Source organism: Temnothorax curvispinosus, unplaced genomic scaffold (assembly GCF_003070985.1).
Source record: "Temnothorax curvispinosus isolate PA1 unplaced genomic scaffold, ASM307098v1 QBEX01010159.1, whole genome shotgun sequence".
NCBI lineage: Eukaryota > Metazoa > Arthropoda > Insecta > Hymenoptera > Formicidae > Temnothorax > Temnothorax curvispinosus.
Window position 1 is genome coordinate 1 of NW_020219939.1, and position 17,281 is coordinate 17,281.

The 17,281-nt window shown below is 44.0% G+C and overlaps 3 protein-coding genes across 9 annotated transcripts in view; 1 reads left to right on the forward strand and 2 right to left on the reverse strand.

The window, feature by feature from the left end:
* Window positions 1-6: 6 nt before the first annotated feature.
* LOC112459822 (putative sodium-coupled neutral amino acid transporter 7) lies at window positions 7-2,544 on the forward strand. Its single transcript, XM_025024150.1, has 4 exons — window positions 7-250; window positions 603-963; window positions 1,051-1,300; window positions 1,495-2,544. The coding sequence occupies exons 1-4, from the start codon at window positions 145-147 to the stop codon at window positions 2,146-2,148; spliced, it is 1,371 nt and encodes a 456-aa protein (XP_024879918.1). The 5' UTR covers window positions 7-144; the 3' UTR covers window positions 2,149-2,544.
* LOC112459821 (E3 ubiquitin-protein ligase RNF123-like) lies at window positions 2,192-8,480 on the reverse strand. The gene is made up of 10 exons (XM_025024149.1): window positions 8,140-8,480; window positions 7,392-7,717; window positions 6,246-7,229; window positions 5,880-6,016; window positions 5,659-5,762; window positions 4,077-5,287; window positions 3,621-3,949; window positions 3,393-3,558; window positions 3,175-3,324; window positions 2,192-3,051 (listed from the first exon to the last, which is right to left on the reverse strand). The coding sequence occupies exons 1-10, from the start codon at window positions 8,241-8,243 to the stop codon at window positions 2,732-2,734; spliced, it is 3,831 nt and encodes a 1,276-aa protein (XP_024879917.1). The 5' UTR covers window positions 8,244-8,480; the 3' UTR covers window positions 2,192-2,731.
* A 1,228-nt stretch (window positions 8,481-9,708) lies between these two features.
* Window positions 9,709-17,281, reverse strand: part of LOC112459823 (SLIT-ROBO Rho GTPase-activating protein 1-like) — a 59,296-nt gene continuing 51,723 nt past the window's right edge. For all 7 annotated transcript variants that reach the window (XM_025024152.1, XM_025024153.1, XM_025024158.1 and 4 more), the window contains 5 exons: window positions 17,048-17,269; window positions 16,798-16,868; window positions 16,532-16,712; window positions 16,063-16,342; window positions 9,709-13,704 (listed from right to left, as the gene is read on the reverse strand). In XM_025024152.1, the coding sequence (XP_024879920.1) occupies window positions 12,400-13,704; window positions 16,063-16,342; window positions 16,532-16,712; window positions 16,798-16,868; window positions 17,048-17,269 (2,059 nt within the window). In that variant the 3' untranslated portion in view covers window positions 9,709-12,399. The remainder of the gene's footprint in view (window positions 13,705-16,062; window positions 16,343-16,531; window positions 16,713-16,797; window positions 16,869-17,047; window positions 17,270-17,281) is intronic.

Sequence of the window (17,281 nt, forward strand, 5' to 3'; positions counted from 1 at the left end):
TTTTTTAAATACAATTTGTGCCTTTTTTAACCGATTCTGACCTCTGCCCTGTCAAGTGTTCGCGGACTTTGTGCATCGGAAGGAGGAGAAGGAGAAGAACTGGAGAAACAAAGCGTCACAGTTCGATCCGCGATCGCGTCGAGTATGGATCATTTTGTGGGCGAGCCACTTTTCACCAACAATCTGCTTCCATCGAGTGGACCCGGCGGACCGAGTCCCTCGGAGGCGCGTAACAATGAAACTCGAAGAGGTAATGCAATACTCAATAGGAACGATGTTACGACATGTGATACATATACGAAGCGTTATCTTAATTGTATACGTTCCGAACGAAAACACTATCGAGATAACCGCACAAACATTGCTCTCACTTAATAAAATAATAGAAATCTCATTAGCTAATTAAATTAATATCTGTCTTTTACTTTTAATATAGTTAAGATAAACCTCATAAACTAAACTGAATTTCAAGTTAAAATTAGAGAATACCTAAAAGATTCACCTGATTTACATTCAAGATTATAGAGATCTATTTTAGATGTATGTCCAGAATGAGAGAGAGTTAACAATGAGACAAAGTAAATTTCTTGAATATCTTACAGGTGCTGGCATTTTGGGAACAATCTTTTTGATTGTGAACACTACGCTGGGGGCTGGATTATTGAATTTCCCGCAGGCCTTCGACAAGGCCGGTGGAGTAGGAACCTCCGTTGTGGCTCAACTTGGCTTTCTTGTTTTCATCACAGCTGCTCTGGTGATACTGGCCAGCTGTAGCAATAGTACAGGCACCGATACCATGCAGGACACGTTCGCTGGATTATGCGGATCCAAGTCACTTGCTTTCTGCGGAATATGCGTGGCTATTTACAGTTTCGGTTGCTGCTTGACATTCCTGATAATTGTTGGCGATCAGTTCGACAGAGTGTTCGCCACCTATTACGGACTTGACTATTGTCATACGTGGTAATTGTCGCGATAAAAGAAAAAAAAGAAAAAAGAATGTGACTTGCTAGATTGTTATTTAAGTGGAAAAACTGTTTCATTTTCTAGGTATTTATCCAGGCCATTCGTGACAGCTTTATCTTGCAGTATGTTTATATTGCCCCTATGCTTCTTTAAAAGATTAGACGTTCTAAGTTACGCAAGTTCTGTTGGTTGCATAACCATCGTGTACGTCGTATGGTTGATTATTTACAAAAGCATCACCATACAGAACGGTACTGTACCACCTATAAAAATCTGGCCGGATAATGGATATGAGGTTCTTCAGATAATACCCATCATTTGCTTCGCTTACCAGGTATACGAATTCTTAAATTTATGTGTTACCCTCCGATTAAAAAATATGATTATCTTAGGTTAAATACTATATTAACATTATAATTATTACACGCTTTATATAATAATAATAATTTTTATGCGATCTTTATCACTCTCACATAAATTATATGATTTAAATCGATATAAGTATGTACAGATATGCATATTTTACAGAGTCACATGACGGCAATACCGACTTATGCCTGCATGAAGGATCGTAATCTGTGCAAGTTTACCCTGTGCGCCGGCATCAGCATGCTGATCTGCTGCGGCACGTACAGTGTCGTCGGTTATTTCGGCTACGCCACGTTCGGCAGTGGCAAGGTCCCGAGCGATATCCTGCAAGGCTACACCGATAAGAGTGCCGTGGTGACCGTAGCAATAATTGCAATCGCGGTCAAGAACTTCACTACTTATCCCATTGTACTATACTGCGGCCGAGACGCGCTTCTCGGGATTTTGGATGTGAGCCTCGATCGAATCGGCGTCCGGGTGATGGTTACGTTGACCTGGTTCGTTTTGTCGTTGGTCATCGCCATTCTAGTGCCGGACATCTCGCCGGTCATCAACTTATTGGGATCGCTATCAGCGATGTTCATTTTCATGCTGCCAGGCATCTGCCTCCTGCAGAACGTGTTCCTTGGAGATCCGGAATTGTACTTGAACAAGAACCGTTTGTTGGCCATCTTCGCGATCTTCCTGACCGCCCTTGGAGCCTTTGTGTGCGGCGTTGTGTTTATGGAAGCTCTTCAAGATCTACAGAAGACACCGCTCAAACCGCCATTGGTCACCGGTTTTAGACAGCTTAGAGAGAGTCTGTGCGTTTGATAATAACGGTCATAACACTCAAAATAAACGTTAGACATCGCGATCTGATAAACTTAGAGATTTATTATCATTGATAACAATCTGTTAACGGCGTGCCATGCTCTCTGCAGATCTCACATGCAACTTGATTCGAATGAGACTGAGAAAGCTGATTTGCAATTCGACCATACTTTAACTTTCGTTAATGTTACATTAAGATGAAAAGATATAGTTAAGGCGTCAGAAAGACTGATATACATATATATACAATTTTTACCGATTAACTCATTTACACGCAGAATTGCGTGAAACTGATTCTTTTAAACTTTTGACGTCTTCTGTTGTTTAAGATGTGCTCAAGAATATATAAGTATATTGTACTTGTGAATGTAAATAAAAAATTTTTGTGATATTTTATACAACCTTTGTGTTAATCTCAATTTATCTCCTAGTTATTTCTCTCTCCCTCACAGAATTCTTTATTGTACAATTAAAATTGCGGCAGTTTTATCGGGATTCGATGCTCGACGCATATATATCGCGAGAATTCAACAAATCTTTAATACAATATATGCAATTTGTGCGAAACAATCTTGTCACTGGATCAAGAAGTCGCTCTTGAAATTGGGAATTCGCTAGTAAAATCGTGCAATGTGTTCCCGCTTAGATCTTCAACCTTGTCTATGGTCGTTTTACAAAAGAAACATTCTCTGGTGTTGAGCAAATGGCGATCTATGCAGGTGCGGCACGTTTGATGATTGCACGGCTTAAATATAGCAGTAATTGGAAACGCGTAGCAAATTGTACAAGCATTCTCATCGTCACTGATCAATTTGGTATCGGGTAAGAGCACGTGACAAGTGTCGAGATATGTTATCATCTGCTTTACTCGGTTAATTTCTTCTGCCGTTACATCTTCCTGATCTGCAAAAAAAAAAGAACGAAATATTTTAATTTAAAATATTTTAATTATATATATATTTTTATTATTATTATGTATATAATACTGTCATATATACGATCAGGTATAACTCACAAGATACTTACAGTTCAACAACGAGAATGGTTTTACATTCTTCGTCTTTGTATTTTTCAATTTTGTGTCGCCCAAAACGAAATGCAGAGAACTGATTTGGAAGCTCGGTTCTGTCAATAAACTTCGTGTAATTTTGGGCACTTCAATTGTCGATTTTGCTGCTAACAAACAAAAGTTATTGAGATTTATTTTATATGCAAATAGTTTTCTCACAAGTCTTGTAATTTACCTGCGAAATCCTTCATCTCTTTCTCAAGAAGAGCCAACAGAATACCAATAACAGCAGCTAATATAGGAAAGTGATCTATAGATTCTAAATCCGGTATTTCCAGTAACATGACGTGTTGAAAACAGTTCGTTTGTGAGCTCATCCTGTTCAACACTTGGCAGAGTAACTGAAATCACGACACGATTGTACAATTCGAAAGATCGATCACGAAATAACATTCTCACTCACTTGACACAATCTGGCCAATAAGATTTCGCTGGAAGACTGCGTGGGATCGTTGAAAACATCCCGGGCCACCATGGAAATCATTTCTAATACCCGAAGCAACGAGATAGCTAGGTCGAAGCAAGTGGCGCAGATTTTCAATTGTCTCGACTCGATAAACACTCGCTCCGGTCTCGACGACACGTTGTGAATCTCCTGCACCATGCCGATAAATTCGGAGAATGCCCAATTTAATTGATTCAATAGCGAGTTCAAGAATGGCGTGGTCACTTGCGGACTGCCCAGCAACACGTCCCTCACATGGTCTTGATATATTACCGATGGACACGGTTCTGAAACAATCAGCAAATCCTGAAGATACCTTTACAAAAGACATTTGTCCAACATTTAAATTTGTCACGTCTTAGTAATATAGATTTAATAATAAGGATTAAATGTTAAACAAAGAGGATAACATACTTATAAGCTGATAGACAGATTCCTGTTGTTTCATACCGATCTTCGAAAGATGTGGGCTCTTCTCGTATCGGAAGGCAAAGCCGTTACCCTGCCAAAATCTGAGCAGAACCCAATTCGATTGCGCCCATGCTCTATTCTCATATGGTTTCAACAGACTCGTCACGATCTTTATCCTGCTTTCGCGTGGCACATTCTCCAATGCCTCCAGCATCAATGGATTCGATACAAAACCAGCGAGCGCGAGTATCAGCACGTCCTTAGAATTGGCGTGCACTATGCGTGAATCGAGAAAATGATCGCACAAGAACTCGGCAACGTTGCACAGCATCGTTCGATAATCCGGGATATTCTCAATCGGTGCGGTGGGATGCATGTGGGCGCGCAAAGTTATGATCAGATCAGACAGCGTCTCCAGATAGAAATCGGGCACAAAGCTGAACATGTTACCCTGTTGACTGGCGGTTTGCAGGGTCAGCGTAACTACCTTTAGTAGCCAGGCCAATTGAGCTTGTTTCTCCTCTGAATACACGGCGGCCCTGATCCACGCCATGTGTCTCGCCTGCTCCGACAATTTCTTATTAAATATATCCGTCGTACGGAGCAGTTCTCTTTGTATTGCCTCTGCGTCGGGATCCTTCCCTGGGATAGTCTCCCGGTCGACATGCTCGAGCCTCGCCTTAGTGTCGGCGATCGCGGTAATATATGCGGACATACTGTCGCGCAGACCGGCTACCTTGGCCAGCTGCTTTTTCGCTGCTACATGGTAGAATAAGATAATACCATCTAATAATTCCATCAACGAGATCGCTGGATCTGCAGGACCGTGACGTATTGGAGTCCTATCCTCTCTAGTATGCGAAAAAAATCCGAATCTCTCCAGTATCATAGAACTACCTTGGCTTCCCGATGCCGCCGGCGGGTTGATGTTAATTAAGCGAGGATAAACGGCCGCGGGTATAGCCGCGGGCAAGTCAACTAGTGGTCTCACGGCCGTGCCGACTACGGCAGCGTAAGTGTTATTTGACGCTTCATTTGTCGCTGTTGTAGTACGCTGCTGCTGCTGCTGTTGTTGCTGTTCCATAGCAACGATTACCTCATGCTCCGGACCTAGGAGGCGTAGCAATTCGTTCCTGAATGTCTTGTTTAAGTGGGTTATTACGCCACCAAGTCTGTCGATTCCAGAGTAATTGATCGATGCATCGTAGAACGCCCTGCCCATTCCAATTTATAAGGAAATGCTATTACGTAAATTAAACGTCGCTCAATAATATTTGCGAATTATAATAATAATGATGTACGAAGCAGGTGCTCATGTATTCGGAAAAGAGAAGTAGAAAAGAAATTAAAGATCCTCAGATACATACCAATGTACAAATGCGCAGTTAATAAACGCGATAAACGCAACTAGCAATGTAAGCGTTCAAGCATTTCGATATTATTTCAGTAATATGTATAAAATATATGTATATAAGCTTTATGAGAAAAAAACATATTGAATTGATTGAAGGTTTCTACATTACTAAAGTAGAGAGCCGATTCCTCTCGCAAGTGTGTCTGATAATTCTCGGTAATGCCTTATCACCTGCAGGGTATATAGACAGGACTTGTCCCAATTTCAGTGTCCCATAAAATTCTGAATGCAACCAGAAGTCGGTGAAAGCAACATAATGTGATCGGCAGGGGTGTCTGCAGAATTGGTAAAATGTCTGCAGGTTTTTTGCTGACTGAATGCTTGATAGTTACGCGGACGAATCGCGCGTACAAGAGTCTCCGTATTTACTACTATACACACAGCGTACTTACGCGACTGGATATTAGGTTCTCCTGAACGAAACGTTTGAATTTTTTCAAAAAGATAGTCCTCGACGTCGGCCTCTTGACTGTTCCATCGGTATTATCTAACAAAGTGACTAGTAACTCGACTTGTAATGCTTCTACCTCTACAAAAAATACAAAGTATAACGTTACTATTTCAATCAATATTTTAAAGATAAAATTTTAATATAAATTAAACAATATATCTTTTCATTTCACGAACATAATATAATAAAATAAAAAAATATCTTTATTTTCGATTATGTTTTAAACTTAAAAATTACTCTATGTAAATGACATTGCAATTTACAATTGCAAAATATCTTAAAAGTTACAAGAAGCATTTAATCGTACCGGATATGGCAGCTTTGATGCGTTCACAAGCGTATAGATAACTAGTTTTGTTTGCCTCAATCGACGGATCCAAGGGATTAGTTTCCCACCAGACTTTCTCCACTACATCCGTCAGTCCACCCTCATCGAGCGGTTTTACGTGCACAAAGTTGGCAAAACGCACACGATCGAACAACAGGTGTTGTAGAAAATATTGTCGTGTGACGGTGTGCTGACAGATCTTGGTCAGCAGCATCAGGCTCTTGCACTGATCCGGGTATTCGAGTAGCAAGGAAACGTGTCGGAAGGCGGACAGTAAATGGAGCACTGTACTCTCCAAGCACATCTTGATCTCGTGCTCCTCCAGGAACGTCCAAAGCAAATCCAAACAGACAATCGACCGCGTGCTGCGAACATTCGAATAAGAGGATTTCGTCGAGGAGTCATCGGTGTTTAGATCGCAGAGCGTCTGCATAAACGGCACGAAAACCGTCTCGGTGACGTAAGGAACGGTGAGCAACGGGCCGATATGTTTTAAGATAGATCTCGCTAGGCACATGAGGAACGCTTGGGCGCTCATAGTCTTATCCTCCAATGGAACGTTCCGCTTGTCAACGTTCTTTGAATATTCCAGCAGTTCGATCACTTGCGACAGCCACTGAAAGAGAAGCATGGCTTGCCGAACTTGCGCCAACGGAGGCGCTTGCAGTGGTTCGTAATCCTCCACGGGATATCTAAACGGTATGGAGCCAAAATTCGCCGTTAAGTTCTCGGTGAAGGCCAGGCTAACAGTGGGAAAATACGCAATCCCGGCGCCCATCGGTATATTCTCGAACGCTCTGCCCAGACTCCTGCCATTCCTATAGAAATCTATCGTTCCATCGTCCATGTCCAGCGCGCAGCCGATGATGTCTCCTGTTAACCAGGCTTCACCATACTTATGGGTACTCACATTCCATTTTCGCACACGATTTCCATCATAAGCGTATGAATTTGGTGTGTCTCCTAAGGAGGAAACAGTAGAATCTTATGTTAGTTAAATTTTAGCTCAACTAAAATAATCTACAAAAGTATTTCAATAATATTAGTAAAAGATGACGTTTATTGGAAATTATTGCAAGATTGTGGATCACAATGGCTAGGTTTTGCGGTAACATTTCAACGTACCAACGCCGTATTGCTGATTAAATTTACATTGAGCGGTGCCCCATCCCACTTGCATCACTCCTTTGGATCCAAGCTGCACCTCGTACATCCATTTTCCCTTAAACACTCCCGTATTAGCTCGCATTGTACTAAAGCTACTCTGTGAATTGACGCTTAGCCTGTCAGGGGAGACGATGCAGAGACCGTGATGCATAGACACGTCAAACCTAACGAGATGGGGACCTATACGACCCTCTCTATTGTCCGCAGAGTTCCATGTGTCGATATACAGATTCAACAGGGATTTTCTGATGTGCTCGTTCACCCAAGTCAAATTCTGAAATAATCTGAAATAAAAAAAATCGACTTGGCAATTGCAATGATTAATAAAAGTCGCTTTATATTAAAGTAAAATCCAAAACGCATAAACAGAAAAATATAACAATATGATAAGATATAACGAGATATAACGTGATATGATATAAGGAGATAATGTGATAAAATGATATTTGTGTCATGTTTTAAATGATTTTGTTTTGACACATATTTAGATATACTCGCAACAAACAAGAAGCTTTTTTTAGCTATACCGTCATGTATTTTTTAGCATGAAAGTAAAACGGGAGAAGAATAAAAAGTCGTAGAACTGGGGCATTTAAAGCAGGCATGTGCTCGAGTTTTACAGGGATGAGGAAAGAAGTGAGATGCAGCTGCGAAAGAGCTAATCCAGCCTCTCCTCCGGATAGGAAACGATTCCTACGATTCCTACCTAGATCGTCCGAGATGCTCGTCCTTGGGTATACCAGCGCCGGCGCGCTCGGCGGTGACGGGGCTCGCGCCGAAGATCCTGCAGAGAACCTCGTCCGCGTCCATCGCCACTATTTATCGGGAAACCGGGAATTTACGTCTCGAACGGGCAGGTTAATCCGCGCCGCGGCACGGCATCGCCGGCCTTTCGCGAGCGAGCGAGAACGACTTCGCGACCCCGAGCCTCTCGTCCGCCGCGTCCGCTCGGCGTCGACGGCAGCGGCAAATAACGGTGACAGGATAATCGATAGGCGACGGCTCACGGCCCTCGCGGGCCTCGCGGCTCGCGGCGGTCTCGAGACTCTCGGGCTCATGCGAGCGCGCCCGCCGACGTCAACGTCGCCATGTCAGCGCGCGCGAGTATCCGAGGACCGAGTATGTATATGTATGTATACGTATGTAGTCAAGTATGCACGACGACGACGAAATTCCCACCAGCAACTTCTCGTTATTGACAAGGAGAACGGGGGGAAGGGGGGACCGAACCGGAGCGCAGCGCGCCACTGGCCTTCACGACGAGGAGGAGGAGGGATATCAGCTGATGCATCAGCCGATCGTGCGCGCCGTTTACTGCAGGGGACGCAGTGCCGGCACAGATGATCTAAAAAAAAAGGGGCATAAGGGGCACTAACTGTGAAGAATACTTGAAAGTTGTATAATTAGAAATTAAAGGAGATGAAGTGGATTGGTAAAAAGAACGATTGATGACGAACGTCACAGACAATCGTTGACGTAGAATTATCGTGGGTTCGTCCAGCTGATTCACGTCAGCTGCATTTAATCTCTTCTTTCGGGAAAACATATTTCATATGTGATTATACATAAACAATGTCCATATATATGTTTTTTCTCTTATATAATCTCTGTTCGATATATAAGAAAAATAAGACTAATTAAAAAATAATTTGCGGTTTTTTCACAAAAAGTAAATGATTGCGATTAGATCACATAATATATATATTTTTTATTTTTAATTATTACATTTTTATGATTATATATACACTTAGCATTTTTTTGTAAAAATAAACAATGCGAAAATTATCCTTTTAGTCATTTTTAAACTCTTCGTATTATTTTTCTACATATACGAACAAAGATTATGCAAGAGAAAGAAAATATATATGGACATATTTTTTATATATAATTGTATGTATATGAACAAAATTGTTCTCGATTATCTCGTTTAATATACTGGTAGAAGTGAGATTATCTGTAGGATAAATTAGCGATCTTACCTGGGATGCTTGATCTTGGCGAAGCTTCCTTCGATAATATGAGACGTTCATTATTCTTAAATATTTAATCGTCAGTGAACTAAATAAAATACAAAAAAATTAACATATTAAAATATACGTTTTATATTTCAGTAATATAAAGAATAAAATAAAATGATCATTCCTAAAAAAAAAACCGAGAACTGTTATGCGAAATGCGCGGGAGACGTTGCCGGAAAGCGTCTGGACGCAAAATCGGGATGGATGCGGATGGAAATCTGCCGACGCAGACGGACGAATGAGCCTCGTTCGTGACATAATATAACATAGCCTGTAAGTTCGTTTATTACGATATCCATATGTGTCATTAGCCTTAAATGGGAGAGATTATCGATTAAGCTATTACGCTCCTCTCGGATCATCCACTGATAAGACGTGGCTACACTAAATTATTATAATGCGTATTAAATTACCTTACGGATTCGTTTAAAAATCATTATATATGTATATCGTCCGGCGTGCGGTCGGCACCGCGTAAAAAGGAAAAAAACTGGAGAGATTACTAAATACAAAATACGCAGTCCACGGATGTAAGACGATAAAAAGAAAAGAAAAGGAGAGAACGACGAGGCAACGCTTGAAAACCGGAAAACCGATTACGAAGATCGATAATTACGAAATCATTGTACAAGTCAACGTGAACGAGGGGCGTATTCTTTTCGCTTTGGTATTTCATAGGTGCGGTGGGTATAGCGCCTGCAATCTTAAGCGATCCTAATGTCAACCAGCGCTATCGCATATCTCGAGTTGTTTTTTCCCCCGAATTATTAGACGTACGGTTCTTCGACACGCCGACACGTCATTCTCAACGACAGATTTATTCTGTCGATTTCTCTATAGCCGACATGTCCCAGATACGCGTTACTAAAAATAAAACCTCTTCGTGAATTACAAATTACCTTTGTTCGCTTTGAAACTTTGAATGAACTCGCGTTCCTCGAATATTTCGGATTCAATTACAAAAAATTATCTAAATATCGAGGCAGTAAGAGGATAAAAGTCTGTTTCAAGTGTCGGTGGGATTAAAGGCGAGGACTCGACATCCTCGACGCGAATCAATTGTAAGTGTTCAGATATCGATAGAGATATCTGACAAAGATCGCGATAACGCTGACGACGCCAGAACCGCTTAACGCGTGCTAAACATTTAGTCGATACACACATAAAGTGAGGGAGCGTCGCGCGGGTTTAAAGTTTAAACACGCGACTCCTGGAATTCGCTGTCGATTCGCGCGAATTCTGCCGAACGAACGGGGATTTCCTCGCGAATACGAGCTTACGCGGTATACATTTCTTTTCGCGTGTTAACGCACGTATACGATAATCGTTAAATCACGAGTATAAGTTTCTCCTTTCTTTCCTCCCTTCGATCGATTACAGAGGGTGGCGATGCAGAAATAACATCGAGGTGAGTTGCAGAGGATGTGTTGTCTCCTGTTTCTTTACATTTTTCCTTCCTCTCTCTCTCTCTTTCTCTCTCTTCCTCTTTTCCTCTCGGCTCGTTGGTACCGGAACCGGAAATGTAATAAGCAACGGCTTAATCACCTAGCTAGATCCTCCTTCCCCCTTTTCTCTCTCTCTCTCTCTCTCTCTCTCTCTCTCTCTGTCTTTAACTCGAATATATCGAACATCGCTGTTTGGATTAGTTTAGTACCTATAATTAAGATCGGCACGCGGTATACATATTAGTGTAACGTACCCTATTATGATAAACCTAACGATAAAGTCGCGGGACTCGCAGGACCCCGAGAGACTCTCTCTCCTCTCTCACTCTCACTCTCACTTCCGCTCTGCGAGAAACAGACCTGGACTCACGACCAAAGAGTTGTCTTGGGCGATGAGAAGGTTGTTGTGGGGAATGGCATGCTCCTTCTTTCTCCCTCTCCATTCCTTCTCCTTTCTTTTTTCCTCTCTTCTTCCTCTTCAAACTCATACACTCGCTCGCGCATAAAGGAACCATCGAACGTGCTCGTCGCGGCACGCGACTCGCAACGGTGTGCTCATCAAGTGTATAGTGATAGTAGCAGGAAAATTCATCATTGGCGTATACATCGGGCACGCGCTAAAAAATAAATTATACCGTCGTCCAACGTCCAACGTTACAAATTTACGTTCTTCGATGCTAAACGTCTTTCTCTCTCGTTCCTTTTCTCTCTCACACTCTCACACTCTCACTTCTCTTTCTCTCTCTCTCTTTCGCTCTTTTTTCTCATTTTTTTTTCTCTTATTCTTATCTTCGCTCGATGACTAGAAACGTCGCTTCGCGCGGATCATTTGGTAAAAAAATTATGCGAAAATGGAAAACATCTGTAGAAAAAATAAACTCGCCTCCGCGAGGATAGCGCCGTGGTCTCGCGATGCGCCCCGCTCGAACGCGCGCCGGATTTAGCATGCGCGGCGACCCGCGTCGCTATCCCGCGGCGGCTTTCCTTTCTTCCTGGGCACGATAATTAATACGGTAGAAGTCCTCGCGACTGGGCGGAGTAACTGGTCGATGGGTGGTCGCGCTTTCGTATATCGCTCTAAATCTACACGCTACACGCGCCTCGAGACGGCGAAATCACGAAAAATCTCGTGGCACGATCGGCTTGACGCCCCGGCGACGGCCTGGGTGTCCGATTTTGTTTTTTCTTTATCGCGTCTCCTCTGGATGATTCGCGTCTCTCACGCGGGATTCCGCGCGTGCGAGAGGGAACGGTTATTGTCAAGTAACATCGTTCGAGAGCGACCGCGACTCGAGGGGACGCGGGATGAGCTCGCGCGTCTCCTCGAAACGCGCGCCGGTATCGCCGACCGACCTGGTCCTGGTATCACTTTCATCGGTGACTCGAGAGGAAACGCCCGGAAGAACGGTATCACCCGGCGATCGCCGGAGTGATAAGCGTGCCGACAAACACGTGCGAATAAACGTAAGCCTCCTCGGCTTCGCTCGGCGATCATATGGCAATCTAGTTGGCCTGCTCCGCACTTTGCGCCTGCTTCTCGATTTTGCGCGCGAGCTCGGGGCTCATATGCGGATGCGGGAACGGCAGCACCGGTTTGCGCAGGATCGTCGGCTTGACCTTGACCTGCGGCTTGAACGACGAAACCACCTGGCTGCCGCCGGTCAGATGCATGTCGGCGAATTTGGCGACGATCTTGGGGGTGGAGCGCGGCGGGAGGGGTGACCTGAGCGGCATTCCCCCGCTGCCTCCACCTCCACCTTCCCCGTCGACGGCGACGGCGACGGCGATCTGATTCGAGCTGGCCGACCGGACGATCTCGTCGTTCTCCGCGTCGACGACGATTACGCCCGTTCCGTCGTGCTCCGCCGTCTCGATCCGTTTCAGCTTGTTGCTACCGGCGGGGGTGGCGTTCTCCGAATTCCCGGTCTTCGTGTTCTTCTTCAGGGTGCACTGGTTCTGCTTGGCGAAGCGCTCGGCGGCGGTGCTCATGTCCGGCGACTCCGGACCGCCGGTCGGCGACGTGGCCGCCTCCGCTCGCGAGAGTGGCGTTTGCTGCTGCGGCGCCAGCAAGGACGACGGTATCATCGTCTCCTCGTCCGAGCTGCTCAGGCTGCTGGACGATGCGGATTTCTTGCCGACCGGGTCCTGCGCCGACAGCGGCAGATCCATCACCAGATCGGGCGTGTGCTTTTGCCGCATCTCGCGGAACTCCTGAGACGTACGGGAGTAGGACGATGATTTGGAGCCCGGCTGCGTCTGCGAAGTGGCGCGACGCTGCCAGAGCTCGCGATTCGCCGAGAAGTTCGTCGTCGTCTGGGGATCCTGCGACTCATCTTCTGGCGTCACGATGGTCGTGGTCGTTGTCGTTGTCGTCGTCGTCGACCCCGTTATCGTAGCGATCGTCGTCGTCATCGTTGAAGTCGGTAGAGAGTTCGCGTGCGACAGCTGCTGCAGCTGCTGATGTTGCTGGGTTAACATGCTCTCGCCGACGCTCTGCGACTTCCAATGCTGCTGCTTCCGGCCGGCGCCGCGTTTCGCCACGATGCCGTCCAGCGATGACATCGTTGCCAACACCGAACTGCTCCCCGAATCCTCATTCGTGACCTCCTCGTTGCTGCTACCGCCTCGTTGCTGCTGCTGCTGCTGCTGTTGAACGGAGTTTGAGAAATCGCCGTCGATGGAGTCGACGTTATTTTCCAGGGCGATTTGGAGAACGCCGTCCGCGTTCCGTCTATGTTGCTCCGAGTGTTTCTCGTTTTCCGTAGGGGTGGACGCTCTGGCCGGCCTCGACGGAGTCACGGAATCAGCCTGCAAACAGTCACGGGAACAATCGTAGCGAGGCTTGAAGCGCGTACGCGGGGGGCTAAATGGGTGTGTGTTGCCTGAGTGAAGCCGACAGACGGGTCTCGTTTACTATTGCGGGTAATACGCAGATACTACGTCGTCTTGACCTATCAGCGGTCGTGCGCGCTGTAACGAGATACGAATTATTGTCGAATTATTATCGAATCACGTCTCCTCTCTTCTCACGTCTACAAGGGGTCTCGCCACCGGTGGATGTACTTTCTAACATACACAGTCACAGATAAACTTCATAATTTTAAATTTTTCTCTATACTGAAACGTCGATAATTTTAGAATAAATTAACGAAGACTTTTTTTTAGTGAATTATAGCGAAACAGACAGTTTCCTGGAATTCCAGTTTTCGTTTATTTTTCTTTGTCTAAATTTCAAGTTGCAGATATATTTAATATCAAGCGAAAGTATAGCAAATAGTGATCAGTTATTAAAATTTCATAAAGGAAGATGTCAACGATAGACTTGTAAAAGACTTTAGAAAGGTCATCCAATGGTAGTAGGACACCCTATATACAGTTTTCCATGTAACAACGTGTATAGATAAAAACTGGGGAGAGTGAAATAATTCGTGAATAATTTACAACTGCACGATATAACGACAATGTGAGATATATGTGTGAATACCGAATGAAAGGGGTGCTGATTGTGTGATTGAACAAAGTACATTAATAAAACAATTGGTTCCAAGATATTTTCATCTAACAATCAAAATATCGTGTTAATCAAGGTACTTTGTAAGTAGTCTCGACACGATCGGTTCAGAAAGCGTCTGTAAAACTAATCTCGGGACACTTAATAGTCGCTCGCATGCAAATCGGCGCACAAATATGAAGGGATGAAGTACACACACATAGAACAGTGCCACTTGAGGGACAGGATTAAAAACTGCTCGTAAAACTGAGACAGACACGTAAGCGGGCGCACGTACCGGCGTAATAAACGATGAATTAGTTTACCTCTTTTCGTCTCTTTACTGCCCCGGAGGGTTAATAATGGCTATATAAGGCTATTGCAATGGGTGAGATTACTCTCTTTACTCACCTCGCCAAGCCGAAAGGATATCCGCTGGAGACAAGCAGGCCCGCTCGCGCGAGCGGCATTCCTTTTGATCTCATCTACAGACCGAAGAGGAAGAATTCGCTCTACGAAGAAACTCTAGGAGACTCTCACAGAATCGACAAGGAGAAAAAAAAATAATAAAAAAAAAAAAGAAAGGAAAAAAGCTCGAACACACTTTACCGCCGAAATCTCAATCTCGCGATTTCGACGACACAACACGACTATGATAATTAATAGCTTAGTCACACAACTAACAACACTGGCGGCCAGTTTTATCGAACAGTTTTTAGTCCGCGTTTCGCTCTGCGTATATGTGTGCGGCGCGAAACGGCATGGCTTTTCTCGCCAACTAAAGGGCCAAGAGACTAAACGTATATCTGGAAAAACATCAACCATCCCAACCGTTAAAACAATCGTTGACAAAAAAGACAAAAAACGTAAAGAAAATTAAAACACGCATACGCACACAGTAAAACGGAGGACACAGGCGGCGCACAAGACAAGAACAACCACAAGGCGGCACATGCAGCACAAAATGAATATGTATATTTATATTTTATTTACAAATATATCGTACAAACTCGTATAAAGTCCTATAAAGTACTCGTGTGCTGTTCCGAATTTAAGTTAACTTAAAATAAAACGTCTCTCACGTGAAGTGCCTCTCTCCCACGTCTCGTCGTCTTCCCTAATTCTGCGTCACTGCGTCGATTCTGTCCGCGAAACTTTAAAACACTTATATACCTCGGAATCGCAACAGTAAACGATATTGCGTAGATTTCGCGACGACAGCTCGTTGAATTCCCCCCCCCCCCCCCCGAGTTTATCCAGTCACTAACTTCGTCTTTTTTTCGTAAACTTTTTCGTGGAGAACGGAAACTTTGCACTCGACCATGAGAGAATCGCGCGAATTACATGACGAAGCGATGCGTGGATCCGATATGCAGGTGCAGTGCGAAGGCAAGAGATTTCGTGTTGTCAATCTACATTGTGCATTCTAGACGCGGTTTTGTTTGCTCGAGAATATAATAAAGAAACGAAAAAAAGATATGTTGCAACTCGAGCAGCCATGCACCTGAGTGTGCGTCGTGAAGAGTACGGAGACAATAAAAATCTGCTAGTCGCTAGACGGTGCGTCGGTATGCAACAGTGCGACAATACACGTCAAAAAGCGAAGACGAACACGAAGAGGAGAAGAATCGGGCACAGATTAATCAGGTCAACTACTAAACGGTGGTTTCCAATACCTCTCGACTGATGATCGGCTGCGCCGACGACGAGATGCAGGGCACATTCGTCACTACGGACGCGATAATACCGCTGGCGTTACTATTGTCCGTTATTATGTTCGTCGTGGCGGATGACATATCGGACGCCGCGCCGGACGACCAAGTGCTCGGATTCGCCGACGGGCCCATCAGCGGCGAGTTATTGCTCGACAGCATGCTGTCCGCCGAGCTGGACGCTCTTCTACGCATAGATTCCTCGCTGGACGATTTTAAAAGTTCCTTTTCACGCTCTTCATCCCTGAGAAAAAAGCAGAAAGTACCGACGAAACGATTAGAAACTAATTAAATAATAGATTCGGATTTAAATCATGAACTAACTTAAATAGTTTTACTTAAATAATAATTTGACTGAAATAAAGATACTGACAAATTTTCTGTTAAGCGTAAAATAAAACTTATTATGATTTATTAAAATACTAGTACTAACTTTATCTTGAGCATAATATATTTGTCAGGAATCAGTCCCTCCCTGCCGGCTAGAGCGCCTCGCCACCAATCGTTGCTGACCTGCGTGTATAACGTCAAGGTATCGCCCTTCTTGAAACTCAGTTCTCTTTCAGACCTCGCGTTGAAGTCAAACTGCGCCGTAGCTTCGAGATTCTCTGATTCTAATGGATGGATAAAACAGATAAATTATACTTCATGAAAATATTTTCTAATTCAGTGAGGTCAAATATCTTGGAAAAAAATTACCGTCTTCGGACGGATAAACTTCCGAGTCCATGTCTTCCTGAACTTGTTCCGTCGGCGAATCTCCAACATCCCTAAATTATGAATCATGTCAATAGTCAAACAATAAAAAAGATTCAAGAAATGCCTGAGGATTGATAAAAAAATTGTGATATCTCTTAGATTCTTTTATAAATCCTGTTTATATACTTAATGTTAAGTTGTCTTAATATGTGATATTTCATGATGAATATATCAATTTATTTTTACTTACACGTCGTCGGGTTCTCTGCTGATGTATTTTTCATACTGAGTGCCCCCAATATCCTCTGGGAAAATCTCTTCACAGAACGTAATGATGTTCTTGATAAGTTCGTTAACCTGATTCTGATACTGGACCTGATCCTTGTCCTCCGGAACAGGCACCAAGGTCGGGCCGAAGCAGATAGCCAAGTTATACGGATCCATCATGTTCTCGTCCGAGAATTCCGACAAACTGTTTAAGTAC